The 25674-nt window shown below is 32.7% G+C and overlaps 1 protein-coding gene across 1 annotated transcript in view; it reads right to left on the reverse strand.

Annotated features, from left to right (window-relative positions):
- Window positions 1-25674, reverse strand: part of LOC128656894 (L-gulonolactone oxidase-like) — a 269317-nt gene that overhangs the window by 9633 nt on the left and 234010 nt on the right. The window contains exons 9-10 of the mRNA XM_053711063.1: window positions 7313-7462; window positions 4282-4446 (exon numbers count right to left, since the gene is read on the reverse strand). Coding sequence (XP_053567038.1) covers window positions 4282-4446; window positions 7313-7462 — 315 coding nt within the window. The remainder of the gene's footprint in view (window positions 1-4281; window positions 4447-7312; window positions 7463-25674) is intronic.

Raw genomic sequence — 25674 nt, forward strand, 5'->3', positions numbered from 1 at the left:
TCCACTCAGACATAGACTCTAAAAGTGAGTCTATGCCCGAGATAATGGGACGCACTGGGGGGATAACAAGCTTTTGTGTGTCTTGGGAAGGTAATGAAAAATAGGAATGGTGACATGATTTGGTAAAAGTTGCCTGGATTGTTCCAAAGTCATGAAACCCAGAGTGACAGCTTCATTTAATAATTTATTGAGCTGACTTGTGAATAAAACTGTGGGATCATTTTGGAGTTTTCAGTATGTAGTCATATCTGACAGTTGCCTGTTGGCCTCAGCTATGTAATCAGTCTTGTTGAGAACAATGACATTGCCACCCTTATCAGAGTTTCTGATGACAATGCCGTCGTTCTCAGCCAAATCTCTTAGCGCTTTTCTCTCTGGTACAGTGAGATTATCCCTGTAGTTAACAGCTCTGGTAGTCTCTTCCTATTTAAGACTATCTTCCTCCACACGCTTGTGGAAGGATTTAAAGAAACTACCCCTAAAGTGTCTAGGATAAAAATTGGATCATTTTTGGAGGAAGAATATCTATTATTGTGCTTACTGGGGATTCATTCAAATTTTTGATGGTTTCGACTAAACATAGGTCTGTAAAACAGAATACCTTATTCCAATCAGTAACATCATCAACTTCATGTTTTGTGGAATCATAAACATCATAATCAACATTATTAACATTGTACTCAGTGGAGTGAAAAAATCTTTTTAAAGTAATTTTTCTGACAAACTTATTTACATTAATCAAAGTCCTAAAAGCTGAAAACTTATAAGTGGGGCAAACCCCAAACCTTTCTTAAGGACTTAATCATGTATGGTGTCAATTTGGCACTAGACAAATTATTGATGTTTAAAGTCCCTTCTTCTTGTGAGTCTTCTGTTGCTTCACAAGTCCTCCTTCTACTTTTCCTCCTCGATCTCCTGGTCCTTCTCCTTAAGGGATACTCGACTAATTGTTAGTTTTGGGTCAAACTGCTGCCTGTACTTCCTCTTTATTTTTCTTGGATGGAACCTGTGAAGATAAGGAGACAGAAGGGGTAGGGGGAGACACTGGAGCTGATGGTTCATCACTAGATCCCAACGAATCAGAGTCATGGTCTGTAGATTCTGATTCAGTAGATGAGAACACCACCGTGCAATCTTTTTCTTTCTCTTTTACTACCTTAGATTTCTTAAAAATAGGTTTTGGAAATTTGTTTTCATCTGTTTCATTGGTACGGTTCTTTTGTGGTTTTCTCTGATGTCTACGAAATCTGGATCAATCAAATACTCTGTTGTCGTAATCCTCACGAGCATGTAGACATTTCTTTCTCTTTCTTTTAGCTATTTTTTCATCAGCCTTCTTGATCTTTTCTTTCATATGTGTCTTAAGTTCAGCATATCGTTCATCGACTTTATGTGTTTTCAGATCTGTTTTTATTGCTGTGATTTTTTTCTTTTAAATTGATGCGTTTGCATTCTTTGCTTTTTGTTAGGATCCCCAAAAGGGTGATAGAGCATTCATTTATCGCTGCATTCCATTCATCCAGAAGCTCCATGTCCTCCAAATCATAGTTAGGTATTTCTTCAGTCTCAAACCTCTGGGGACTCTTTTAGCATCAATATAATGTGAGAATGTAACTATATCCCAAATAAAACGCAGATCCGATAACAACAATTTTTCAAGGGTATTGAATTGATGTTTTAGATCGCCCTCATTGGCACAAACATTGGTGGTAGAATTTTTTTTTTTCAAAATATTGCTTTCTGTTTTCTATATCAAAATATATGGCCAAATTGCCATTTTCACCCTCAGTGGTGATTGTATCCATTGGAAAAAAAAAATGGAAAATGAGTGACTTGTTGCTTACTCACAAAGCCTTTAGGCCCTAAAGTATATATATACAAATTTGTCAAAGGCTGGTAACTGTTTAGAGTTGGTTTATTGATGAATAAGTGAATATAACTCATGCAATTCTTATATTCCCAAAGAAGCAAAACACTGGAGAGACAAGTTTATTTATAAACTATAAAATATTGATGTATCAGGACCATACAAAGTGTTGTTATTTGTCTGTTTTCCAAAATCAGATAAAGGCAAACGGAAGAAAAAAGAGGTGGAAATTTAGTTAAAATTCTTGATAAGAAGGAACTATTTTGGATTTATAAATTGAGAACAAAATCACCATCTGGTATGAATTTGGAGTGGGATATGACATACTTTGTGGAATAATCCATATTAAAATTATCCAACTTATTTAGTATATATATATATATATATTTGTTTGGTTTAGTTTTACCCATCACCCATCTCCATTTTCATATTTGTGTTTATTTTTAATTTTATTTTTATTTTCATTTTTAGTTTTATTATTGTTCTCTTTTTTTATTATTTATTATCCGCCTACAGTAGTCCTTGCCTCAGGTTTGATAGAGTGTCTTATACCCAAAATATTTTTTACACAAAGGAAGGAAGGATAATAGTGACATATTTAATGATACCATTTTGAGACTATATATTAAGGATGCACAGTATTGATCTAAGAATAAAGAGACTATATTTACTCTATATTCTTTTGAGTTTTAATAATATCTGTGCATTTTAATACCAATTAATTGTTATCTGACTATTCATAACTTATGACATATACCATTTTTATAATATCTAGCTTTCTGTGCCCAAATATTTTTAAGGGCCATATTAAAAAAAAAAAACTCAATCTCAGCTCCCTTAAAGGGATGTAAAATTATGAGCCGGCCCATTTATGGTTCAGGACCCTGTAAAGCCCTTGCTGATTCAGCAAGTGCTACCCAGAGGCTGAACCAAAGCTGGTCTAGCTCGTAAGCTTACATTCGTGCTTTTTCAAATAAAGATGCCAAGAGAATGAAGAAAATGTGATTAAAGGCGTAAATTAGAAAGTTGCTTAAACTTGCCTTCTCTTTCTGAATCATGAAAGAAAAAAATTGGGTTTGAGTATCCCTTTAAGGTCCATATAAACCCATGACCCACTGTTTGAAAGGCAATTGCTTTGAGGTAAATCCTTTGAGTACTTTAACAAAATACAATAAAAACACACTTTCTTCTGACTTGGGGTCTCTAGACACTGATCACTTGATCTCTTGTTGTAAAACCAAGATGGTCCTAAGCCGCTATGTAGTTTTGAACAGCTAGGTGACCATTGTAGTACTAGTGATCACCTGGAGTAAATAAAATGCACATTTATTTTAGTAGAGGCTCATGAGAGTCCCCTATGTGCAGTTCTAAGGTAAATAAAGACACTAAAATCCCTTATTTATATGAAACCCTTATTTAAAATGTTGGTACTATTGATGGCACTAAAGGTGATTACTGAGGTGACTGTGTTTCCCTAGCTGGAAATTAAATTGACAAATGTATAGGTGCAAAGGGTGAGCCCCTATGGTAACATCAAAAGTTTGAGGTTCTGAAAAGAGCTTCTATGAATTAGTATAGACCCCCTAGCTTCAGGATGCAGCATAAATGCTGAATGAACTCTTTGACAGCTACTCATTGTATGCATGAAACGCGTTGTGATAAAATCCTTTTTTTTTCAATTGCTAAATGCTATAGAAAAACACTGAATTATTATTAAGTTCTGCTTATTTTAGAAAGGTTGCCTAATGCAATTATAGATCCACAAAAGTTTTGCCTATAGAGTTTGGGGAAGAAAAAAAACAACAACTCCCATAACATAACATTTTAATAAAAAATATGCATTTTAAAAGGACATGAAACCCAAATGATTTATTTCATGGTTCAGATAGATCTTGTGATTTTAAACAACTTTCCAATTTCTAATTTGTTTTGTTTTCTTGGTATCCTTTGTTGAAGAAGATACCTAGGTAGGCTCAGGAGATGATGATCAGTGGCAGCACTTGCTTCATTTCATTGGCTCACCCAGTGCGTTAACTAGCTCCCAGAACATGGAACAAAATTCTGATTTACTTAGTTCTCTTGGTATCCTTTGGTAAAGATTAATCTTAGGTGAGCTCAGGCTAATGCATGTTTTTTTAGCATTGTATTTAAAATACTATAATAAAAGTAAATTGGAAAATTGTGTAAAATTTGCATAAACTGTCTTAATCCTCAACGTTTACATTTTGACCTTATTGTTTCTTTAAACGTGATCCTCATCTAAAGGTTCCAAAACAGCTCAGTACAGAGTTGTGAAATGACTCAGCAGCTAATGGGGTTAAGAATAAATCTATAAATGTGTATCTATATTATACACTGATATTAAGGCACCCCAGAGCTATACAATTAGTCTTTTTGTGTGATCATTTTCTCACCTGTACATAATGATGTTCATGTAGCAACTATCACGGCTGTAACATGGGCTCAGTAAGATATCATCTCCACGAGCAAAGCGAACTTCAACAGGGAAATGAGCCACTACATTGGGGTTTTTCTCCAGCCAGCCCTTAAGTTGTTGTAACGCATCCTTAGTTTTTTCTCTGAGAAGAGAATGATAGATTTGTTATGATTGCAGTGAGTTCGATACTTGTATAACTTCATAATATTAGAGAACTAATGTAGTTATCAACTTAAAAGAAATCATTTTAATTCACTGCAAAAAAATGCTTCGGAGAAAAGATATCACTGGTAATGTGCAAACTTTTCTCACGCCCATCTGACACTCATGCACGCTTCCAGTGCTACCGGAACGTAGGTGTCAGGGTTTCATAACTGCATATGTAAGAAGGCAATATATATACAGAAAGATTTGCAAAAATACTGAGGGCTCTATTTACAAAGAGATGAATCCTTCATTAACTCTTCATTTTCAAGGGTCAAACACAATGAGAATGCACAATGCATAGTTAAAGGGACCTTGTACACTAGATTTTTCTTTGCATAAATGTTTTGTAGAAGATACATTTATATAGCCCACCTGGGAGTGTTTTTGTAAAAATGTAGTTTTGCTTATTTTTAAATAGCATTGTGCCGATTTTCAGACTCCTAACCAAGCCCCAAAGATTTAGATGTATACTGATGTCTACAGACTCCTGCCTGCTCCTGTTTGTATAATGGGTCTTTTCATATTCAGGGAAGGGAGGGGGGGAGTCTGCTCTTCCTGCTTTCTCAGCCCATTTCAGTGGGTGACCCAGCCTAACCTCATCAACAATGCTAAACTGGGAGCTACTAAGTAAGTTTTTAAAATGTTTTATACTGGATTTTTATATCAGTATCTGTGCATATTCTTCTTTATATTAATGTTTATTACATGCAGTTATATGAAAATTCTGCATACAGTTCTACTAATCTAGGTGAATTGTACACAGCATTAACTATACAATGTGCAGGGCTACCTCGGGTCTTCTTGCAGGAGATACTCATAACTTTATGATGCATAGTTAAGTGTGCAATAGCATATTCCTCAGGCATGAGGAAACGGCGCTGTGGATGCCGAGAAACGCGTAGCAATTAATACTGTGTTTTTATCATTGTATTTTATTATTTGTACTTTTTGATCTTTAAATGAACTTTTATTGAATCAAGCACTTTTTGAGTCTCTTTTTGCCATACTAAAGACCACTTGGAACATATACACCTGGGAATCGAATGGTTATGTGAACTGGACCACTACAATTGTCCAGTGTGTTTCATTTGCACCATTGGGTGCTTAACCTATTGTGAGTACCCTTATGCCCTGGGCTCCCCATATGGGTTTAAAAATAGCCTACTGATCTGCACTAGGAGTTGCCCTTCTTGTTTTCTCCTCATTTCAGATATTTGAATCCTGCAATCGATTCTGGAAGGAGCAGCCCATCTTTGTTTCAAGATTCAAGTTCTCAGACCGTTTTCCTAGGCATTATCTTTACCTCCTCACATTGTGAGTATATTTCTACAAATAATATAATATTATACAATCTATTGGCTACACTAGGAGGCGCCCTTCCTTTGTTTCTATCGTTTATATGTGTATGTATGTGTAAATATGTGTATTCATGTGTATTCATGTGCTTATATGTGTATGTATGTGTAAATATGTGTTTTCATGTGTATTCATGTGCTTATATGTGTATGTATGTGTAAATATGTGTATTCATGTGTATTCATGTGCTTATATGTGTATGTATGTGTAAATATGTATATTCATGTGTATTCATGTGCTTATATGTGTATGTATGTGTAAATATGTGTATTCATGTGTATTCATGTGCTTATATGTGTATGTGTGTGTAAATATGTATATTCATGTGTATTCATGTGCTTATATGTGTATGTATGTGTAAATATGTGTATTCATGTGTATTCATGTGCTTATATGTGTATTTATGTGTAAATATGTGTATTCATGTGTATTCATGTGCTTATATGTGTATTTATGTGTAAATATGTGTATTCATGTGCTTATATGTGTATGTAGGTGTAAATATGTGTATTCATGTGTATTCATGTGCTTATATGTGTATGTATGTGTAAATATGTGTATTCATGTGCTTATATGTGTATGTATGTGTAAATATGTGTATTCATGTGCTTATATGTGTATGTATGTGTAAATATGTGTGTTCATGTGCTTATATGTGTATGTATGTGTAAATATGTGTATTCATGTGTATTCATGTGCTTATATGTGTATGTATGTGTAAATATGTGTATTCATGTGCTTATATGTGTATGTATGTGTAAATATGTGTATTCATGTGTATTCATATGCTTATATGTGTATGTATGTGTAAATATGTGTTTTCGTGTGCTTATATGTGTATGTATGTGTAAATATGTGTATTCATGTGTATTCATGTGCTTATATGTCTATGTATGTGTAAATATGTGTATTCATGTGCTTATATGTGTATGTATGTGTAAATATGTGTATTCATGTGCTTATATGTGTATGTATGTGTAAATATGTGTATTCATGTGCTTATATGTGTATGTATGTGTAAATATGTGTATTCATGTGCTTATATGTGTATGTATGTGTAAATATGTGTATTCATGTGCTTATATGTGTATGTATGTGTAAATATGTGTATTCATGTGTATTCATGTGCTTATATGTGTATGTATGTGTAAATATGTGTATTCATGAGTATTTATGTGCTTATATGTGTATATATGTTAAAAATATGGCGCTCAACACAGGGTTGCCACAAACCTTCAATTTGTAAAAAAAAGCAAATAACTGCGAAACACAATAAAACAGCGTATACTTGTATGTAATTTTGTTTTACTATAATAACCCTTTAAATATTAAAAAACAGATCATGCATAAAATGTATATATTTGTCTCATGAAATATTACCATCACCCAATATACAAAAACATACAACTCCTATATTGCTCTTGTATATCAATAACATGACTTACATGGGAATTGCCCAGTCCTGCACGTGCTGCTTAAAAAGACAGTCAAAATTGAATACTTTATAACTGATGTTGGAATGTTCACTTCTTCCCGAAAACATGAGCCAGAAGAAGAAACGATTGATACCAGGTACCAGTCTTGGTAGAAATGTGCTGCAAGGTAGAAATATGATGTTATTAAATTCTGGGGATACTCAGATACACCAGACTCTCACAACATGTTCATGTGCAGCCTGTACTCAGGTGGTTATTATATACTAATTCCAGTACTCAAATGCTGACAGTGTTCGTAATACGGTTACAAAATGGAAGCTGTTATGTTAATACATTTATTTTAGTTTTTTTAATTTTACAATGTAGTTAAATAAACCAAAATGTACAGGAGGTAGTTTAATATTACAATAGGAACATATTTTCCTTGTTAGGAACACATTAAGGGTTGCATTATGAGTGGTGCGCTAACAAGCGAGCGATAAGGTGTATTTCACTTTTGAGTGCATTGCATATTATGAGTTGAAAGTAAACTTATTTGCTTGAGCGCAATCGAATTTAACGCACATCGGGTTAGCACGACCAGAGCTCGCTGTCGGCTAAAAATTATTTAAAAATATATTGCATTGTTATAAAGGCTCAAAGATATGAGGTCTCCGGTTTTTGAAAAAAGAAAAAGCTGCAAAAGACTTCAACATAGAGATACATACACCTCTAACTATGTATATATATATCTGTATAAAAAATAGCTGCAAAGGACTAAGGGGTTAATGTTTATATAGTTAAATAAAATTACAATTAAGTTACAAAAAAGAACTATATTGTTGTAATGTGGTAGATGCAATATCTTTGAATCAATAATAAAATGGAATGATATAAAATTGTCCATATTTATTGTTATACAAAGTTGTCATGTGGTCAACAGAAAATGTTTCGTTTTCTTTGAATGACTTATTTATGAAATTGCTTTTTTCTGAAACATATACACTTCTACATTCAAAACAGACACTAATAGTGCGATATAGAAAATTCTACAGGTGAGTATAATATATCAACTAGCTGTTTGTACCAAAATTTTCATATATCTATGTGCACAAATATATTGTAAATTATAAAATATGACCGGTCATATAGATGAACACTCTAATTTTTTTTAAAAAAAAACTGTTAGTAAAAAATTCTTAGTGGAAAGTATCCACCTTAAAAAAATATATACTGATGTCCTCAATATGAAAGTTAGTATGAGTTACCACCCTATGTCTCACAAATTGCACATCATTGTTGCTGAAATTTAACACTTTGGAAGACCGTCTTTTTATTGTAGGGTTTGTATACCGTTCTTATTGTGTAAACCTCTTGGCTGTTTATAAATGTTGTGGAAGTTTTATTCCAAAGGTTGGCATATACAATCTTTCCTGAATTATTGCCGGTTTCTTATGAAACTTGTGTCTAATAACCCAATCTCTTCAGAATTTCTTATACACTTGGATTGATGTTCAGACATGGACTTGTCTTGGATAACTGTTCCAACAAAGTACCACACTGGAGTGGGCTAATACACCTCTTAGTGCCTACCTTACTCCAGTCATAGAAACTAGCCTTTCTCTCACCCGGGTACAGGTGTCTCTATAGCTCCGCTCCGTTGGGACTTCCGGGTTGGTGACGTAATTGGCTGTGTGTGCTACTTTGAAAAGTAGTTCCGTGAAGATTACTCTGCGCAGAGTTTGTAGATTATTTTTTAAGAAAAAGAGAGTCCCTTTTTAATCCGTCTCAATCCTTTGAGTGGAGTAAACAAATTAGATGTCAGCAAACATGAATAGCACCATCAATGCGTTTCGCCATTTTTCACGACATTATCAAGATGGTTAGAAGCTTGTGTCCTTATAAACATATGCCTTATAGGTGATTGGTTATCCAATTTGGCTTTATATCCGATGTTTATTCTTAAGGTGGATGTTAGTAAAGGTGGAAAATATAGAAAATATATGACCAAGGAAATTTTTAGTTGTTATTAAAGAAACATTCTATATTTTATTAAAGTATATTCTATTCTACAATATATATCCAATTGTGGGGAAACTTGTAAAAAATGATTAACCATGATTGGAGTTAAATCGATATCAACAATATTGTCCACAATCACACACATACATTTATGTATTTCTCATATATACCTTATATGTATATTAATGCTTATTTACTATTTATAGACAGGGATTTAATGATCGACTTCTATTAGTGTAAAATAAAAAATATTCAGGTCCAATTCAGAGTTGAGACCTTGTGGGTATAGGGTCTTCATTTCATAAATTAATTCTGCCTCTTTCTTTAATAGGAGTTGATCGAAATTACCTCCTCTACAGGGTGATCTTACGTATTCCCCAATATTTCAAGTCTTTGATATTATTCTGATGTTCTACTCTAAAATACTCATACAGGCGAGTTTCCTGGTCTCCCTTTTTGATTAAATTAAGGTGTTCTCTTATTCTGGTACATAGGGTTCTGGAGGTTTATACTAAGTACTGTTTCCCACATGAACATTGAAATAAGTATATTATCCCTTTATTGCTACATCTGATTGTATCATTAATTCTGTATTTTTTACCTGTATTGGTAGACGAATATTCTCTACATTTGGTACTATGTTGGCAGGTTTTGCAGCTATAGCAGGGATAATATCCACATAGTTTATTGCCTAGGAGTTTGTTGTGTTTTTTTATTATTAAAGTCACTAGGCGCATGGATACTTTTTAAATTGGCAGCTTTTCTATAGATGACAGTAGGTTTTTCAGATATTGAGTCACCTATAATGGGGTCTGCTCTAATGAGGAAACAGTACTTAGGAGAAACCTCCAGAACCCTATGTACCAGAATAAGAGAACACCTTAATTTACTTAATTTAATCAAAAAGGGAGACCAGGAAACTCGCCTGTATGAGTATTTTAGGGTAGAACATCAGAATAACATCAAAGGCTTGAAATATTGGGGAATACATAAGATCACCCTGTAGAGGAGGTAATTTTGATCAACTCCAATTAAAGAAAGAGGCAGAATTAATTTATGAAATGAAGACCCTATACCCACAAGGTCTCAACTCTGAATTGGAACTGAATATTTTTATTTTAGACTAATAGAAGTCGATCATTAAATCCCTGTCTAAAAATAGTAAATAAGCATTAATATACATATAAGGTATATATGAGAAATACATAAATGTATGTGTGTGATTGTGGACAATATTGTTTATATCGATTTAACTCCAATCATGGTTAATCATTTTTGACAAGTTTCCCCACAATTGGATATATATTGTAGAATATACTTTAATAGAATATAGAATGTTTCTTTAATAACAACTAAAAATTTCCTTGGTCTTATATATTTTCTATATTTTCCACCTTTACTAACATCCACCTTAAGAATAAACATCGGATATGAAGCCAAATTGACTAACCAATCACCTGTAATGCATATGTTTATAAGGACACCGTCAATAGCTTCTAACCATCTTGATAAAGCCGTGCAAAACGTCAAAACTCGCTGATGGTGCCATTCATGTTTGCTGACATCTAATTTGTTTACTCCACTCATAGGATTGAGACGGATTAAAAAGGGACTCTTTTATTCTTCAAAAATAAATCTACAAACTCTGCGCAGAGTAATCTTCACTGAACTACTTTTCATAGTAGCACACACAGCCAATTACGTCACCAACCTGGAAGTCCCAACGGAGCGGAGCTATAGAGACACCTGTACCCGGGTGAGAGAACGGCTAGTTTCCATGACTGGTGTAAGGTAGGCTCTAAGAGGTGTATTAGCCCACCCCAGTGTACTACTTTGTTGGAACAGTTATCCAAGACAAGTCCCTGTCTGAACATCAATCCAAGTGTATAAGAAACGCTAAAGAGATTGGGTTATTAGACACAAGTTTCATAAGAAACCGGCAATAATTCAGGAAAGATTGTATATGCCAACCTTTGGAATAAAACTTCCACCACATTTATAAACAGCCAAGAGGTTTACACAATAAGAACGGTATACAAACCCTACAATAAAAAGACGGTCTTCCAAAGTGTTAAATTTAAGCAACAACGATGTGCAATTTGTGAGACAATAACACTGATTGGATGAAACAGAAGTCTGTCAAAAGAACTAAAATAAGGAGGCAGTCTGCCGAGTCTTAGATACAAAGTAATCACAGAGGTAAAAAGTGTATTTACATAACATTGACGGTTACGCAAAACTGGGGACTACGCAAAACTGGGTGATAAAGGAATTATCTATCTTTTTAAACAATAACAATTCTGGAGAAGACTGTCCCTTTAAGTTCACTTTAGCAATAGGAAAGCAAGTTAATTAGTTAATTAAATTAATAAATTGATTAATTAGTTAATTGCTTTATGTGCAAGCCCCTGTAAAATGCATTTAGTTCTCTGTAGCTATTTAACAAATACCAGCTGTTATAGTATTGCTGAAGATTTACCCGATGTGCAAACATCTGTTTTTTGACATTTAAATAGTAAAACAAATGCTGTCCTTAACTTTTATCTCCCATTTGTCTGCATCTATGTCACCTTCAGCAGGAACTTTTGCAAATCTTAACATTCCCTCATATTTAAATATTTCATGTGGTTTCCCCATAGATTTCCAATGAAGCCTAAGCACTAATCTTAAGAGTTTTAATAATTAAATGTTACATTCGATAAAGTTCCAGTTAACCATTCTTTGCAAAAATGAATGTATTGCTTTAAAGGGACATGAAACCCACTATGTTTCTTTCTTTATTCCGATAGATCAACTTTCCTATTTATATCTTTTATCAAATGTGCTTATATTGTTGTATCCTATGTTGAAGACTAAACCTAGGTAGGCACAGAAGTAGCGATGGGAGCTAGCTGGACACACCGGATGAGCCAATGACAAAAGGCATATATATGCAGCCACCAGTCACCAACTTTCTCCCAGTAGTGCATTGATGTTCCTGTGCCTACCTAGGTATGCTTTTCAATAAATGATACCAAGAAAACAAAGGATATTTGATAACAGAAGTAAATTGGAAGGTTAATTAAAATTACAGGCTCTATCTTAATCATAAAAGTTTAGTTTTCATGTTATTGTCCCATTAACATAAATGCTGAGATATATTTTTCTATTCCTAATGGGGAAATCAGCCAATGATTAAAGGGATCTGAAAGCCCAAAAATCTATCCGAATCATGAAAGAAAAAAAATTGTGTTTAGTATCCCTTTAAACCCAGAAATCTTCTTTTGTGATTCAGACAGAGCAAGAAATGTTTAAAAAAGTTTCCAATTTACTTCTATTATAAAATGTGCTTTGCTCCCATAATATTCTTTGTTGAAGAGATACCTAGGTAGGCATCTGGAGTGCTAATTGATAGGGAATAGTGCTGCCCTCTAGTGCTCTTACAAATGGATTACATTCTTGCAAAACCTCTGACATATAGTGCTGCAGAAATGGGCCAGCTCCTAAGCATACATCCCTGCTATTCAACAAAAGATACCAAAGAACAAAGAAACATTTATAATAGAAGTTAAGTAGAAAGTTTTTTTTAAATCTCATGCTCTATCTGAATCATGAAAGAAAACTTTTTGGGTTTCATATCCGTTAGAACTGCAGATACTGTTATAAAGAAAGCAGCAATGTATTACTTGGCAATGCAACAAATCCTTCTGTATAAAGATGGGATCCTGCAAAGGAAAGGGACATTGTGTAATGGCACGTGCTTATTGTATCTGAATCATTGTACAGTCCGTGAGCATGATTAAAGTGAAAGTGAATCCAATCGATTGTACAAACGCTAGGATTGACTATTGAAACAAATAAAGAGGACTTTCATTTATGAACTATAAGATACTTCATGTAGAAAGCTCCTTTATTTGCTTCAACCGATCGCTGTTCTTAGCTCCTACAGCAGCCCACGACTTAAATTTTTTTTTTGCTAAGAGGTGACGTTTTCACTTCTTAGCCAATAGCCGTACGGTAAATGTTGCTTGGCGCCCATGGGAGCCGGATTTACCACACGGCTATTGGCTAAGAGGTGAAAACGTCACCTCTTAGCAAAAAGATTTTTTAGCCGTGGATGATCGGTTGAAACAAATAAAGGAGCTTTCTACGTGAAGTATGTTATACTTCATGAATGAAAATCCTCTTTATTTGTTTCAATAGTCAATCCTAGCGTTTGTAAATCGCTAGGATTTACTTTCACTTTAAGGGATTGATTCCAAAAACATCACATTGATTTTATATGTTATGAAATAAAGTTGAGATGTTTTAAAGAGGGTGCTGTGGACATTGAAATACATCTATCTGAATCATTGAATTTAATTGAATCATTTTAAATGTCATATCCCTTTAATCGCTAATTCAATAATACATTACCCAAGAATGGGCTATGAACACATTATTGCAGGGGTTTCAAACGTGTACTCAAGTCTCCCTAACAGGCCAGATTTTATCTGAACTGGAGCCCATGGGGAATAATAAGCTGATTAGTAAACTTGGTTATTAACCTGCTCTAACCCAAAGTCGTCCTGAAAATCTGGCCTGTTAGGGAGGTGAGAGGACTGCTTTGAAAACTCCTGCTTTATTGTATTATTGTATTGTATTATATTATTGTATTATTGTATTATTGTATTATATTATTGTATTGTATTATTGTATTATTGTATTATATTATTGTATTATTGTATTGTATTGTATTATTATATTGTATTATTGTATTATATTATTGTGTTATTGTATTATTGTATGGTATTATTCTATTATTGTATTGTATTATTGTATTATATTATTGTATTATTGTATTATTGTATTTGTATTATTAAATTATATTATTGTATTATTATATTATTGTATTGTATTATTGTATTGCATTATATTATTGTATTATATTGTTGTATTATTGTATTGTATTATTGTATTTTATTGTATTATTGTATTGTAGTATTGTATTGTATTATTGTATTATATTATTGTATTATTATATTATTGTATTATTGTATTGTATTATTGAATCATATTATTGTATTATTATATTATTGTATTGTATGATTGTATTGTATTATATTATTGTATTATATTGTTGTATTATTGTATTGTATTATTGTATTTTATTGTATTATTGTATTATTATATTATTGTATTATTATATTATTGTATTGTATTATATTATTGTATTATATTGTTGTATTATTGTATTGTATTATTGTATTTTATTATATTATTGTATTGTAGTATTGTATTGTATTATTGTATTGTATTATTGAATTATATTATTGTATTATTATATTATTGTATTGTATTATTGTATTGTATTATATTATTGTATTATATTGTTGTATTATTGTATTTTATTGTATTATTGTATTGTATTATTGTATTATTATATTATTGATTTGTATTATTGTATTGTATTGTATTATTGTATTATTATATTATTGTATTATATTATTGTATTTTATTGTATTATTGTATTGTAGTATTGTATTGTATTATTATATTGTATTATTTTATTGTATTATTGTATTATTGTATTATATCATATTATTGTATTATTATATTATTGTATTGTATTATTGTATTATATTATTGTATTATTGTATTGTATTATAGTATTGTATTATTGTATTATTGTATTATTGTATTGTATTATTGTATTATATTATTATATTGTATTATTGTATTGTATTATTGTATTATATTATTGTATTGTATTATTTTATTGTATTATTGTATTATATTATTGCATTATTGTATTGTATTATTGTATTATATTATTGTATTATTATATTATTGTATTGTATTATTATTGTATTATATTATTGTATTATATTATTGTATTATATTATTGTATTATTGTATTGTATTTTATTGTATTATATTATTGTATTGTATTATTGTATTGTATTATATTATTGTATTATTATATTTTATTGTATTATTGTATTGTATTATTGTATTATTATAATATTGTATTGTATTATAGTATTGTATTATAGTATTATATTGTATTATTGTATTGTATTATTATATTATTGTATTATTGTATTATATTATTGAATTGTACTTTGTTTGGAAACATCATTTTTGTTTAAAGCTTATTTTTGTTTAATGAATTATTTAAGAATGTGCAGCTTTTTGTTTTATATGTTTGATTCCATAGTCATAATCCCTGTCTGTTATATATAATGATAATATCTTCCTAGACATTTAGAAAACTCACAGTTCACATTAAAATGACAAAGAAAACTAACTAGGATACAGACATAAAGCATAAATGCCTACAATGTTAATTAACATATTAATAAAAGCAATTTATAATATATGTATTTGAGAAACTAAATATTCTATTATTGTATTAAAATATGAATTCACTGGTTATTATCACATGATAACAAAGACAGGAATCCATAGGATAATACCCAGTAGCTTGTTTGTACATAGAAGCAAGAAACATATTAAGGAGGCATCTGGAGAGACAGCTTTTGCTGTCTTAAAGGCAAGTCTCAAACATTTCAGAATTTCTAATAAATACACAAATATGTTTTGACATATACACAGCTGCTCATTTCTTACTGACTTGAAAAAGTGGTAGATCAAAAGATCAGAGTATGGCAAAATTAGACCATACTCTTATATCCATAAATTATTAACTGTTTGCCTGCAATGCTTTGCACTAAAATATTCAGGGACTGATGCTCTAAAGGTCTCTGGGCTGGTAAGATTCTGTAAGAATGCCAGTTCTCTGGTGGAATTATCTACAGGTGTCTTTAAGGTGAGTATATTGCATTTTTTATGGGAAGGAGATGCATACATTAGAGAAGTGCACAATGAAAATCGTAATTAAAAAATCATACAAAACAAATCAACCATTCGCACAAAAATACGCAGGGGAAAATTGGATTTGTAAGGTGCTTCAAAAATCCTAACAAAATTGTTTACCAAAAATAGTATTTTATCAAAAATATAAAATCTTTATGTAAATTACACATGAATAATGTTTATTTATAAGTACAAAATACAAAGCGTAACTGTTTTTTTATTGTAAAATGAGCTGAACATGAGTGTTCCATGAGCGTATATGAAATTGTCTCTCAAATCCATACCTAATTCTCTTAATATTTTCACTTTACTGGGTTTTTTTTTTTTTTTCAAATTAAAAGGTGGTGATTTTTCATCAAACTACTCAAAATACAAATGAAAGGAAAACCTATGCATATGGCAATAACACTGCTTTTATGGTACAGTGCACTGAAAACAGTGTGATTTGATTTGGATTAGGCGTAATATTCAAGCTTAAAGGGCCAGTCTAGTCAAAATTAAACTTTCATGATTCAGATAGGGCATGTAATTTTAAACAACTTTCCAATTTATTTATATTATCTAATTTGCTCAGTTCTTTAGATATCCTTTGTTGAAGAAATAGCAATGCACATGTGCGAGCCAATCACACAAGGCCTCTATGTGCAGCAACCAATCAGCAGCTACTGAGCATATCTAGATATGCTTTTCAGCAAGTGATATCAAGAGAATGAAGCAAATGAGATAATGGAAGTAAATTAGAAAGTTGTTTAAAATGACACGCTCTTTCTAAATCACAAAAGAAAAAATGTGGGTTTCATGTCCCTTTAAATATACGCAGGGTCTCCCTGTGTCAAACTTATAGATAGCAGAGAGCTCTAATTATTTCTATAGGATACATCTCGCCACTCTCAGGGACAGCCCCGTGTTCTTTGATAATTACACCAAGACTGTCCCTGCAAGGCTATACATGATTTTTCACATTTTTGGTGAGGAACTTTTGATTATCGGGCCCTTAAAGTATTTTAGCATTTTGATCAGGTCATAGAAAGACAGACAGACAGATTTGGCCTCTGGAGGAAATCTCATTGAATGTGTTCTGCAAAATCTGTAAACACTGATGAGCTGTTATTTAGAGATGTAGAGATATCTGCAGTCATGGAATTTAAGTTTTTTGTTCATATTGAGTGTGAAATGCCAAGAAATAGGCAATAGATGGCAGCAAAACACAAACATCAACATACTGCTAATGCTTATGCCCATGCTACTAGGTTTTAATATTTCAGCAATTGCATAATTATTGTTTTCCTATAAATTCTCTTTTCTATTTATTTGCAATATTGTAGATTAGATAGATAGATGATAGATAGATAGATAGATAGATAGATGATAGATGGTTAGATTGATAGATAAATGATAGATCGATAGATAGATGATAAATAAATAGATAGATAAATCGATAGATGATAGATGGTTAGATAGATAAATGATAGATAGATAGATAGATAGATAGATAGATAGATGATAGATGGTTAGATAGATAGATGGTCAGATAAATAGATAAATATATAGATAAATGAAAGATTGTTGATATATAGAAAGATAGATAGATAAATGATGGATAGATAGATAGATAGATAGATAGATAGATAGATAGATAGATAATAGATGGTTATATATATAGATAGATAAATGATAGATAGATAGATAGATAGATAGATAGATGATAGATGGTTATTGATAAATAGATACATAAATAGATAGATACATGATAGATAGATAGATAGATAGATAGATAGATAGATAGATAAATGATATATAGATTTGCTCAGGTATGCTTAAGTAGGGCCAGTGTTTCCATAAGGCAAATAATAGTAGATTGCTTTGGGGTGCCCCCTGCAGTTAAGGGCACAGAGTTGCACTGAATATGCACCTGCATAAACATTTATATTTTTCTTTTTCTTAATTTTGCTAACATTTGTATGCAGTTTAAACAATCCATTACCTTTATTAAAGGGCTATCTTATGTTTGGGTGGTCTATATGGTTACAGCATCATGTTTTAAACTGCAATAGATACAATTAAGCAAACAAACAAAATATGTTTTTTAAATATTAGTGTCAAACACAGCGCCCACTGCAATGCAAGAAGCCAATTGGTCCATAACCACTGTGCATGCTCAGAGCAAGTCTGAATGTTTGTCCACAACAAGTAGAATCGAGTCATAGTCTTACAAATCACCAGGCACAACCACAAGGGATATTGTGTATATATCACTATTTAAAACATTATCCCCAATAAACTGCTGCTGCCTTATTGTGCACCATGCAAAATGATGCATTACCAGGAATTTAAATAAATAGCAGAATTGTTCTTCCTCTCTTGTGTCTGCAGTGCACCAGTATTTATTATTGAATATTATCCTGACAATAAGAATTGCTGTGTGATGGGTTTTCTACAAGAAATACAATAAGGTTTAATCTTAATATTTGAGCCTCTTAGGTAACAGCAAAATGTGTTTAAATATTTATTTATTCATTTAATTTTGCTCTCCAAATATGTGTTCTATCTTCTCTATCGGCCAGATTACGAGTTTTGCGGTATGAGGGGTGCAGTGTTAACTTGCACGTTATTGTCGCTGCTCACTTCCCTACAGCGCTGGTATTACAGGTTTTCAGAAACCCGGCATTAAAAGTCAAGAAGTGAGCATAGAGCAAAATTGTGCTCCATACCGTACTCCAATACCAGCGCTGCTTAAGCCAGCGGTGAGCTGGTTGTACGTGCTTGTGCACGATTTCCCCATAGACATCAATGGGGAGAGCCGGCTGAGAAAAAGTCTAACACCTGCAAAAAAGCAGCGTAAAGCTCAGTAATGCAGCCTCATTGATTCCTATGGGGAAACACATTTTATGTTTACACCTAACACCCTAATATGAACCCTGAGTCTAAAATCCCCTAATCTTACACTTATTAACCCCTAATCTGCCACCCCGACATCGCCAACACCTACATTATACTTATTAACCTCTAATCTGCCGCTCCGGACATCACCGACACCTACATTATACTTATTAACCTCTAATCTGCTGCCCCCAACATCGCCGACACCTACATTATATTTATTAACCCCTAATCTGTTGCCCACAACATTGCCAACACCTACACAATGTTATTAACCCCTAATCTGCAGCCCCCAACGTCACCGCCACTATAATAAACATATTAACCCCTAAACTGCCATACTCCCGCATCACAAACACTAGTTAAATATTATTAACCCCTAATCTGCCGCCCCTAACATCGCCGCCACCTACCTACATTTATTAAACCCTAATCTGCCGCCCCCAACGTCGCCGACACTATATTATATTTATTAACCCCTAAATCTAAGTCTTACCCTAACACCCCCTAACTTAAATATAATTGAAATAAATCTAAATAAAAATTACTATCATTACCTAAGTAATTCCTATTTAAAACTAAATACTTACCTATAAAATAAACCCTAAGATAGCTACAATATAACTAATAGTTACATTGTATCTAGCTTAGGGTTTATTTTTATTTCACAGGCAAATTTGTATTTATTTTAACTAGGTAGAATAGTTACTAAATAGTTATTAACTATTTACTAACTACCTATCTAAAATAAAAACAAATTTACCTGTAAAATAAAACCTAACCTAAGTTATACTAACACCTAACACTACACTACAATTAAATAAATTACCTAAATTAAATACAATTAAGTAAATTAAATTAAATTAGCTAAACTACAAAAAAAAAACATGTTCCAATCAGCCAGCCAATAGAATGCGAGCTCAATCCTATTGGCTGATTGGATGTGGGTGGTGGGTTTTACTGTTGGCGGGGTTGTTTGTATTTTACTTTACAGGTAAAAGAGCTGATTTCTTTGGGGCAATGCCCCGCAAAAGGCCCTTTTAAGAGCTATTGGTAGTTTAGTTTAGGCTAGGGTTTTTGTTTTCTTTTGGGTGGGCTTTTTTATTTTGATAGGGCTATTAGATTAGGTATAATTAGTTTAAAGATCTTGTAATTTGTTTTTTATTTTCTGTAATTTAGTGGGGGGGTTTGTTTGTAATTTAGCTAATTTAAATTAATTTAGTTAATTGTATTTAATTTAGGTAATTTATTTAATTGTAGTGTAGTGTTAGGTGTTAGTGTAACTTTGGTTAGGTTTTATTTTACAAGTAAATTTGTATTTATTTTAGCTAGGTAGTTAGTAAATAGTTAATAACTATTTAATAACTATTCTACCTAGTTAAAATAAATACAAACTTGCCTGTAAAATACAAATAAACCCTAAGCTAGCTACAATGTAACTATTAGTTATATTGTAGCTATCTTAGGGTTTATTTTACAGGTAAGTATTTAGTTTTAAATAGGAATTATTTAGGTAATGCTAGTAATTTTTATTTCATTTTATTATAATTATATTTAAGTTAGGGGGTGTTAGGGTTAGACTTAGATTTAGGGGTTAATAAATTTAATATAGTGGCGGCGACGTTGGGGGCGGCAGATTAGGGGTTAATAAATGTAGGTAGGTGGCGGCGATGTTAGGGACAGCAGATTAGGGATTAATAATATTTAACTAATGTTTGCGAGGCGGGAGTGCAGCAGTTTCGGGGTTAATATGTTTATTCTAGTGGTGGCGATGTCCGGAGCGGCAGATTAGGGGTTAATAATTTAATTTTAGTGTTTGCGATGTGGGAGGTCCTCGGTTTAGGGGTTAATAGGTAATTTATGGGTAATAGTGTACTTTTTAGCACTTTAGTTATGAGTTTTATGCTACAGCGTTGTAGTGTAAAACTCATAACTACTGACTTTAGAATGCGGTAAGAATCTTGACGGGGTAGGGTGTACCGCTCACTTTTTGGCCTCCCAGGACAAGCTTGTAATACCGACGCTATGGAAGTCCCATTGAAAAAAGACTATACGCAATTTGCGTAAATTGATTTGCGGTAAGGCCAAAAAAGTGTGTGGTGCCCTAAATCTTCAAGACTCGTAATACCAGCGGGAGTAAAAAAGCAGCGTTATGAGGCTTAACGCAGCTTTTTTACTCATAACGCAAGACTTGTAATCTAGCCGTATGTTACTAAACCATCACTCGGCATAAAAAATACTACACTACTTTACCTCTCCCACACTCTTTAAAGAGACATTCCGGTCAAAATATTTTTGCCAATATACTTGTAATGGCAAAAATGCTTCTAGCAAAAGTTATCCCTGTTTTAGTAATAACATGTTTCTGTCCATGAGAAGCATAGCTAGATATTCTCCGGGCATCAGCATTTTAAATACTGCAGCTGCTCACAGTGCCAGTGGGACTTGTATCATGTCAGCAATTAACACATTGAGTCTTTACCAGATGATGCACGCACTTTAAGCTCTCTGAGCAAGTGCTGTCATTAAAATGCTGGTGCACAGTGCATACTTAAATACACTTTTGAAACAGCTATAGCTTTTGTTAGAAGCAGTTTTGCAAATTCATGTATATTACAAAAATGTTTCTAATCAAACTAAAATGCATCAATGTAGATTCCAATTTTGTCTGGAATGTTCCTTTAAGCACTAGTATCCCCCTCTCCTCAGCACTCTCTGACTTCATCTCTTTCCTTTATTGCATCTCCTTCTTTAACTCTTTTTATTTTCTTTTTCCCCCCTCTCCCTTCTCTACTAAACTCTGTGTCTCCCTCTAAAATGGCTACAGCAATTATTTTAATTAGCCAGCAGAGGGCACCAACTAACAATCTGTAAATATATGTTTAAAAAAAAAAGCATCTTTTTGTAAAACGTTCATATTTCTAACAATAATGGAAAGTAATAATTATACTTCTAGGTCAGTTATAAATGTATTGAAGATAACTGAGCTCAATTCTCATCCCAGAAGAGCATATGATTTTTATGTAATTACAGTAGGTTGCATTAACAATTCTGTTACTAAGAAAAATAATCTATTCTTGTGCTAATATTTACTCAGATTTCATTGTATTTAAAATATATGTAACGGACTGTGGTAATGAAGAACAAGCAAACATATTTAAATAAATACACATAAAATAACACGTGCTATTCCACTTCTATCAGCATCTAGTAGTGACTGCTGTATATATAGTAATAAAACAAAAAGTATCCCACGTGTATCATGCCATAGTCACATATTGGAATGATCACCATAAAAAAATCTCTTTTAATCATTTTTTTTTTAAAGACAGGATGGTAATAAAGCTACTGACTTTGCTATTTGTCTCATTTTGTGACACATAACTTTGTCATCAGCAGGGGCAGAGATATCTAGTAAGGTCAAAGAATCTTGGAGCACCAGTTGAAAAGGCTAAATTATAACTTTTATTTATTTGCATTAGAAAACTAAATTAAAATGCATAATTAGACAATCCTTGTCACAAGTAATTAAACGACTGACGCGTTTCGGCTTCTCAACATACTCTTAGCCTGTGTGAAAGAATGTATTGGATTTTTATATACATAAACACAGTATTTTAATTTGAATTGGCAATATCTAATGAAACCTTTGTTTTAACAATTTTAAATTTTTATTATAAAAAAAATTGCAGCTTTTGATAAGTAAATAAAAAGATGGAGGAACCAATTCATGCATGATAGATTTTTATGCTGATGCACTTCCTATGATGTCATCATATATTTAAATGAATGCACACTATGAAATATTTTTCAAAGTTGGTTGATCTAACAGGGTCTAAATTGACTCTATGGGTCCATCAGGCCATGTAATCAGTGGTGGGTTTGCTATGGGGGGGGGGCTCCACCTGCATGATGTTTATCCCATCCTTGTCTATGAGACTCCATTGACTCATATTGAAGAGATATTATAACTTCAGATTGTTGCGCTCGTCAGGTTAGCGCAAGAGCGAAATCAGTTTACTTTTACCTAACAAGTGCAAAAATCTTACTTCTAGCGCAATTAACGCTCAAGCAGGATCAATAATTTGCGCTCCACTCGCAATCTTGCCCTGTATCTTTTGGAATTTTGTGCAGGAAACTGGTTTTCTGAACTGTTACAGATATGTAAGGTAGGTACAAAAGTGTATTATTTCTTAGCTGAGTGATAGAACTTAGTTCACACTTTTGTGATTACACAATTTATTAATTAATATATTATGATCCCGATAAAAAAATGCAATATTAAACAACTTTACAATGTCTTTCTATTATCTAATTTGCTTTGATCTCTTGTCGTCCTTTGTTGAAAAGCATACCTAGGAAGACTCAGAAGCAACAATGCACTACTGTGAGCTAGCTGCTGATTTGTGGACAAACATTTTTGCCTCTTGTCATTGGCTCACCAGAAGTGCATTGCTGCTCTTTTAGCAAAGAATACCAAGAGAATGAAGTCAATGTGATAATTAAAGTAAATTAGAAAGTTGTTTATAACGTTATGCTCCATCTGAGTCATAAAATAAAAAGTTGGAATTTATCTCCCTTTATTCACTGTCAATGTATCCAGAATAAAAACCTACAGTATGAAATATATATTGTGTTCTAACACTAGGGGGCAATGTTTTTCTTTTTCACATAATACAATTTAGTCACCACTAAACTGTCACATCAGCAACACAAAAAAATGAAATATACAGATTAACACTAACTATACATCCTTAATATAGGTTGTGATAAATAATTGAAGTTACAAAATTAATCTAGGAAAATGCTCACTTGAGCGTAGAACATTTAAAGGAATGATGCTATATATCATATCGCCCATCTACAGAGATATTTGAATTCTGTTTCTAAGAATTTAGAGAAAAAAAATATTAACCCCTTGACATCCAAATATGGCTGCAACGCCTGCAGAAGCAATGTGCAGCTGTCTTCGGCACACAAACAGTTAAGCAGGCTTAAAACAACATTATTCACAGACACAAGATGTTGAGCTTTGTAAATTGAAAGAACTGTAATAATGAGCCTGCAGAAAAGCCAATTATAATACAAACAAAGGCTGCTTGGGTGAACTTGATCATATGCTTAAACATATATTATGACATAGATAAGGACTATATTAATTTAACTTGGTTTTATTAAAAATATGATAATGGTACACGGTGTACAAGGCACACGTCAGCTGCCAGTGCGAAGGATTGTAGCAGATCGTCTGTTAAATATCAATAATAACCATTGGTATTTGTAGTTGTTTGTTATTTCATGTACCTTTAGATTGCAAATGTCAAAGGAAAACATCTTGAATGAAAAAAAGTTGCTGAAGCCATTTAAATTGATTTTGAAGAGGAGTATGGGTCATATTTAGGGGTGCATTGCTTATTAACTGAGAACCTCAAATCTTGTATGGTGGTAGGGGAACAACTGAGATTTTTTTTTGTTTTCAGCACAGGAACTTTTTTTCATCTTTTAAATTTATAAAAGGTGCCTGAGGAAACAGCTGTATGAGCTGAAAAACTCTTAGCTATTGTTTTTAACATATTAGGCATATTGTTAAAGGGGTAGTTGGGTCAAAATAAAACTTTCATGATTCATATAGAGCAGGCAATTATAAGCAACTTTCTAATTTACTCTTATTATCATTTTTTCTTCATTCTCTTGGTATCTTTATTTGAATGTAAGCTAAGGAGCCAGCCCATATTTGGTTCAGCACTTGGGTAGAGCTTGCTGATTGGTGGCTACATTTAGACACCAATCAGAAAGCGCTACCCAGGTACTGAACCAAAAAGAAGCCAGCTCCTATGCTTACATTCATGCTTTTTTAAATAAATATAACAAGAGTACGAAGAAAAAATGCTAATAGGAGTAAATTAGAAAGTTGCTTAAAATTGCATGATTTATCTGAATCATGAAAGTTTAATTTTGACTAGACTATCCCTTTAAGTCTAAATGTTTTGTAAAACATTTTATTATAAACTTTTATTATTACTTTTACTCGGAAGTACAAGCATCTTTTTGCAATCTGCACCAGAGGGAGCAGGGTAATACCACCCCACACCAACAGTCAGTGAGTTGGGTCACAGAGATCCCAGACCGCTTTGTTTAGCGCATACTCTTGTGAGTATGATATAACACCATTTTGTTATAACGAGGCTGCACTCGGAGGCGTCTTCTTTCTGTTGCATTTACAGATTGAGAAGTATTTTGGAGTCGTTTTGAGAAGAGCTGCAACCTGACATATCAAATAATTAGGAATGCACACCTTGTATGGCAAGGCTCCCAATGCCGATTGTGGGCTAGATTATGAGTGGAGCACTATTTTGCGCTTCCACTGCTGCGTTAACCGCTAGAGGGAGGCTTTTTGCATGTGTCGGGTTGCAATTGTGTTACAAGTTGAAAGTAAAAAGATAGACTTTGTGAAGTTGCGGTAGGGTTAACGTATTCCCCCACAGACTTCAATGGAGAGTGCAAACTGAAAAAAACTAACACTCATATTTGCGTGCTAACTTGTTCACGCTAAACACGACATGAATTATGAATACTTCACATTCCAATATTCTTCACATAAAGAACAATGTACTTTTTATTGTAAATACATATTTATATACATATCTATATAT

This window comes from Bombina bombina, chromosome 4 (genome assembly GCF_027579735.1).
Source record: "Bombina bombina isolate aBomBom1 chromosome 4, aBomBom1.pri, whole genome shotgun sequence".
In the NCBI taxonomy this organism is placed as follows: Eukaryota; Metazoa; Chordata; class Amphibia; order Anura; family Bombinatoridae; genus Bombina; species Bombina bombina.